The following is a 6,012-nucleotide window of genomic DNA, read 5'->3' as shown; positions in this document are numbered from 1 at the left end:
TGACCCAAACCTGTTTAGCACTTGTCAGTAAGTGCAAATCCTTCCAACACCCATCAGTAGGTGTACCTTCCTGTGTTCTTCAGTAATTCCACAAAACTTGGCATCCTCCAGTAGATGCCACCCAAAAATTGTTCCAAAAATTCAAAAATTACATGTTCAACAAAAACATAAAACAAAATAAAAAAAAATTGTTCAAAAAAAAAATACAAAAAGTGCTTTCCAACAAATCAACTCTTCTTCTTCATGCCGGGATCATCATCGTCCCACTTGCTCAACTTTATTCTCTCCACTTTTCGGATTGCTGTGGAGTAAGGCCTTTTGATCTCTACCATTCCCTCCTCCTTAAGCTTCCTATTCACAATCCATTTCTTTCCTATTCACAATCCATTTCCTGTTTTAAATCGCACTGACATGTCACGCAGGAATAATGTGTCTTCTGAGGGTATTGATTCCTCTATGCTTGCTTTCTTTTCCTCGAGAATCTGCAAAACATGACAGTTGTTACGATATTCAATACCTGTGGTGTTTTCCTCTGTTGTAGCTTCTGTTTTGGCCCTTTTGTATTTGGCTCTTCTTATTGCTCTCATTTTGGTTTCCTCAGAGCCATAAATTAACAATACTTGATCATGATCTCTTAGCTTTATTCCTCCCTCATGGATACGTATGACCATCTTAGAAGTCCTCATGAAAGGTCTTCCCAATATTAATGGAATTTTTCCCTCATTGGCCATGTCCACCACTAAAAAGTCAAGTAAGAATTCCAACTCATTAATTCGGACAATTGCATCTTCCACCATACCGATTGCCTTCTTAATAGATCCATCCGCAATCGTCACGGTAGTGTTTGCTGGTTTTAATTTTAGCCCTCCAATCCTTTTGAAAGCACTAAAAGGCATCAAATTAACACTTGCTCCGGAATCAATTACGGCTCTCCCTATGTCCACATCATTAATCACACAAGGAAGTGTCAAAGTTCCTGAATCCTTCAGTTTTGGCCGATGATCCTTCTTTCTAGGCTTAACCACCGGTCCTGATTGCCTTCATCATCATCAAGATCAATTACCTCCCTGATATAATACTTAATCCTCTTGTCATACTCAGGAATTCGTGGAGATGCTCCAGGAGTAATGGTTACCTGATTGAAGATCTCTCTGAATGGCCCTTGGTAACTGTCTTTTCTTTTCTCTTCCTGGTTCTTCTACTTATTAACCTCATGGTCATGAATTCTCTCTTCATCTTCATCCTTACTGCTCCCAATCTCAATTATTTCCTCGGCCGACCTCCTTTTTCTTCTTGTCATAACAACTTTGCATTCATCTTTAGGGTTAACATCAGTATTAGCCCTAAAATGATTTTTTTCTGTGGTTTCTAGTCTTTTTGACAGCTGCCCAATCTGTGTCTTCCTCGAACGAATGCAACCATGCTTTGGCATTTCCTCCAAGAGAGAAAGGAAACAGACTAAGTCTAACCCTGTCGTCAGAGACTCCATTTATCTTCATGGTGTTGCAAATCTCACTGAAAGTGGTTAAATGATCATATGGATTTTCATTTAACATTATGTGAAACTGATTACTCTGAACAAGCTGAATAAGAGCAGGGTTCATAACCATATTGGTTGCATTGTCTGCAGGCAAAGCTATGCTGTTGAAGTTCATAGGACCCACCATGTTGGATGCGTCCTGTTGAAAGGATTTTTGTCGCCTAAAATCTCAACAAACCTAAATTCCCCACTAATGTAGTATAGGGGCAACCTAGGGTCTAATACAAGGACTTGGTACTTATTAAGATAGAATTGTAGAATTAAGCCTATTTATTTATTTATTTACTAAAAACTAGGTGGGGAAAATAAAATGTAAAAATGAGATCTAAAAAGAAACTAAAAATATAATGCAATGCATGATTCTAACTAAAATGAATGTAAGATGCCTAAAATAAAATGATGCAAAGGAAGAAAAATAAGACTGTGAACTATGCTAAAGAAAAATAAATGGAAGGCCTAAACTAAAATGATGAATTAAGAGAACCTAAATTCAAAGAAACTAAAGGGTAATTGCATGAAAACCAGTATGATTATGAATTGAAAATGCAAAGAATAATATGTAAAGAAAATCAAACTCTAATTGGTATATACAATGCTAAAAATCAAAACAGAATTGACACAAAATAAAATTGAAAGAAAAGTGAATATAGAACAATGGGTCTAAAACTGGAATCATAAAGGAACCTAAAATATCATTTCTACTATTCCATGACCAAATCAAATGCTGGAATCATAAAGGAACCATAAATGAACATAAAGCAACTCAGAATTCAAAACTGGAATGTAAAATCAATGATGAAGCAAGGAAAGTAAAACAAGTGCAGAAATCAACCGAACAAGATCAAATATAAAGCGAAGCGAAACTGAAAAAAATGCTTTATTGGAAACTAAATTCAGAATTACAAATACCAGAGTTTCTAAGATAACCAATGTCTGTCACCCAATGGAAAATCCAAGAACCCCAATGCAAGAAGCAAAGTGTCTACCCCTACGAAGGCTGTAAAGAAATCTACTCTAAAGCGAGAGAATGAAACACTTAAGCTAAGCACACCGTCTGTCACCCAGTGCACGTACTATTCTCATTACAAAACTCCCCTTTATGTAGGGCAAGTACAAAACAGAAAAGAAAAGAAAATAGGAGAAAGGGGGAAAGAACTAAAAACAAACTTCGAATATTCTGGGGTATCCTTCAACTAACTCTGCTTCGTTCTTCAACTGTCAATCCAGCTCAGCACAGCTCATCGGATCGATCAACATCTTGGGCCCTTTCTTTGGGCCGCAACACTTCTTATTGTCTTCCAACTCGACCCAAGGAGTACTTCTCTGCTTCGTCACAACACTCTTCTCTCTGCACTTGATGAACCCTAGCGAAGGTTGAGAGAATTGGGGAAAAGCCCTCTTTACGAGCTCTCTCTTTCACGAATGAAATGCAAGACTTTGAACTCCTTCCAGCTGTGCCTTCACGCAACAGCATGAAACACTACGTTTCATTAAATCCCAAGAAAGGCTTCAGCCCAACTCCAGCACAGTTAAATCAGCTCCCAACTGCCAAAATGCACAACTTCATTATTCCTCCAAAATGGCTTCAATTCAGCAGTTGTGGTCCATCACTTTAGTGCAATTTAAAAAGTCAGGTTCAGCGTTCCAGAAGTGGCTGCCCAAACTCCAGTCACAACAGTGGCCCAATTTGTTTCCTATCAGCAGCAGATAACTCTCAATTTCATATGCCCAATCAGCTCCAACTATGGTCCATCAGCTTTACACAATTGACCATTGACCAGCCCCAAGAAGAAGTCTAAAAGAAGAAAATAAATTGTATTAAAGAAGAGTAAAATATAACCTATTCTGAAACAATATTTTTTTTCTTTTGTTTTCTAAAATATTTTTTCTAAAAAAAATCTAATTATTTAAAAATCTATTTTATTTAACTAAAAAGGAAAAATTAACACTATTTTTACAAAACACCTATTTTTATCCTAATTTCTCTAAAGTATACTATTTCTAATGAATTAAAAACTAAAATATCCTAAAACAAGAGTATTAACATAGAAAAATGGGGAAATTTAGAGACTTAACACGTCCCCAAGTGTACGCCTAGGAGGCGGTTGGTCTGCCATCTCCTCAATATTCTGTGTAGAGGTCTCAACAAAAGAGTGTAAAAGTTCTTTAGGAAGAGGAAAGTTTTCACTTGCAGGGCGTCTAACTTTCCTCCTTCTCATGTCTGAGAGTCCTTCCAAGAGAGGTTGCTGGTTTTTTCTGCTTCTAGTGTGTATCGTTTCCTGCATACCCAAGAAACACACCCTAAAAGCACTTTTACAGAAAATAAATCAAAACAAAATAAAAACAAATAATTACAAACAAGTCAAATGTCAAACAATTCACACTACTAAAAATAACCTCGAGTCCCCGGCAACGACGCCAAAAACTTGTTGACTCACTGGCAAGTGCACCAGATCGTGCAAGTAATATAATCGGTACTACCCGATATTCTTCTTCCCAAGAGACTCGAAAGGATCGTTCATGTGAATCAAAATCGTAAGATTTGTAAAGGAAGAATTAATTGTTGTGAATGCAAAGACAGAAAATAAACATGCAATATGGTTGATTCAATTGACGAAAAAGACTATGGATGAATGAAGTTGTTGGGGATTTACAGTTTCATCTTATTCACTCCTTCTTATCTACTCCTCTTGTTTAATGTGCTTGATTATCTAATTGTTATGCAAACTTTCTTGGCCTATCCTTAACCCGATTCTCACCAGTTCATGACAGTACTGTACGTTCCCGTATCAATAGAGACAAACAACAGTTATCGAATGAGTTAAACGATAAAAGCATTAAGCACAGATGAGAACCCAACAATTGATAATCAAAGAATATGAAGAATCATATAAATAAACAAGAGTTTCAATAAAAGAGAGTTTCAAAAGATTACATTGTTTCCCCCAACAACAAAAGAGTTTAGTTCACCATTGTCATGGTGAACTTAGATGAAAATAATGGAAGAATGGAAAAGCAAACCCTAGATAAGATGAAAAGGAGCCTAAGCATCCAAGAGATCCTCTTTAGAGAGTGAAAATTAGGTTTGGCCACCCTCTTCTGTCAAAAGAATGAGAATGAAATCGTAACAGGGCTATTTATAGCTGAGGAGCGTCGCAGAAAACAGGCCCAAGCCCAGCGGACAACCGCCCGACGGCACACTTACGCCGCTCGGCGGTTTGCCCCTAATCGCGCCACCGCCCGGCGGCAAGGGGCCACCCCTAATCCTCGCCTTGGACTGCCCAACGGTGAATTTGCCGTCGGGCGGTTTCATGACTCTTCTTTTCTTCAATTTTCTTCCTCTATCTTGAGTCTAAGACCTTCATCTTCAACCCCAATCTTCACTTTCATCAAAATCACTACAAAACAATGCAAAACAAGCATAATATTGCTAAAAACAACTTTTGACTCTCGACTGACTCATTTATTGAGTTTTACTTGCTTCTAAGCTCGTTCTAAGTCTTAAAGGGTGTAATTTGGTCTAAATTGTCATATGAAAATAACTGTTTTTCAACCGTTATCACTATTCAAGAAGAGGTTCTATAAGGAATACTTTCCTAACACACTGAGGTTTGCTAAAGAAGTGGAGTTCTTGGAACAAGTACAGGGAAATATGTCAGTATCTTAGTATACTGACCACTTCAAACATCTTCTCAGATTTAACACTGTGACGGTAGATGAAGAATGACAGTGCCACAAGTTTGAAAACGGGTTGCGTGGTGATATCAAACTCTTAGTGAAAGGACACCATTTGAGGGAGTTTCCAGCTTTAGTAGAGATGGCCAGGGATATGGAGAAGACAAAGAGAGAAGTTGAAGGGCACCTGAGCCATCTGGCCCAGCCACTGGGAGTTGGGGGACCAGCCATGTCTAGAGGCGGGTCCAGTTCTAGGAAGACACCATACTCCAGATCTTCTTCTTCTTCTCGTAGTTCGGGAGGATCTTCTCGCCCTTTTGTTCAGCCGAGCCAGTCTTCCTCTCAAAATGGCATGAGATGCTATGGATGTGACGGTCCACACTACTTATCTTCATGTCCCCAGAGGACTAACTTTCGGAGGTGCAACCGATGCCATAAGGAGGGCCACTATGAGCATGATTGCCCAATGGGTAGGGGAGCTACTTCCCAACCACAACATGCAGGGAGATCTTGTTAGCAAAAATAAAAGATGAAGTTTTTATGATGAACAGATTTACACAAGTCAAGATCCATAAAGACGGATTGAAGATCTCTGTATTTTATAAAGCTTTTATAATAATCAAAGTTGATGTAATAGTGCTCAAATATGTATTAGGGTTGATTCTTGTGTTTTATATTTGATTTATTGTTATTGAGAATCTTTCACAAGCTGTTTTAATCGATTAAACCCAGTTTTAATCGATTAAAACGAGGCTAGCATTGAAAACCCAATTGCCCCTGTAATAATCGATTAAAGC

General features: G+C 38.1%; 1 protein-coding gene across 1 annotated transcript; it reads left to right on the top strand.

Annotated features, from left to right (window-relative positions):
* The first annotated feature begins 5,357 nt into the window (after positions 1–5,357).
* On the top strand, positions 5,358–5,732 carry LOC106770323 (replication protein A 70 kDa DNA-binding subunit C-like). The gene has a single exon (XM_014656137.1). It carries the CDS (start codon positions 5,358–5,360, stop codon positions 5,730–5,732), a length of 375 nt encoding a protein of 124 aa, XP_014511623.1.
* The last annotated feature ends 280 nt before the right edge of the window (positions 5,733–6,012 follow it).

This window comes from Vigna radiata, chromosome 8 (genome assembly GCF_000741045.1).
Source record: "Vigna radiata var. radiata cultivar VC1973A chromosome 8, Vradiata_ver6, whole genome shotgun sequence".
NCBI lineage: Eukaryota > Viridiplantae > Streptophyta > Magnoliopsida > Fabales > Fabaceae > Vigna > Vigna radiata.
Note: the sequence above shows the minus strand (reverse complement) of the source record. Positions and strands in the feature narration are given on the sequence as shown.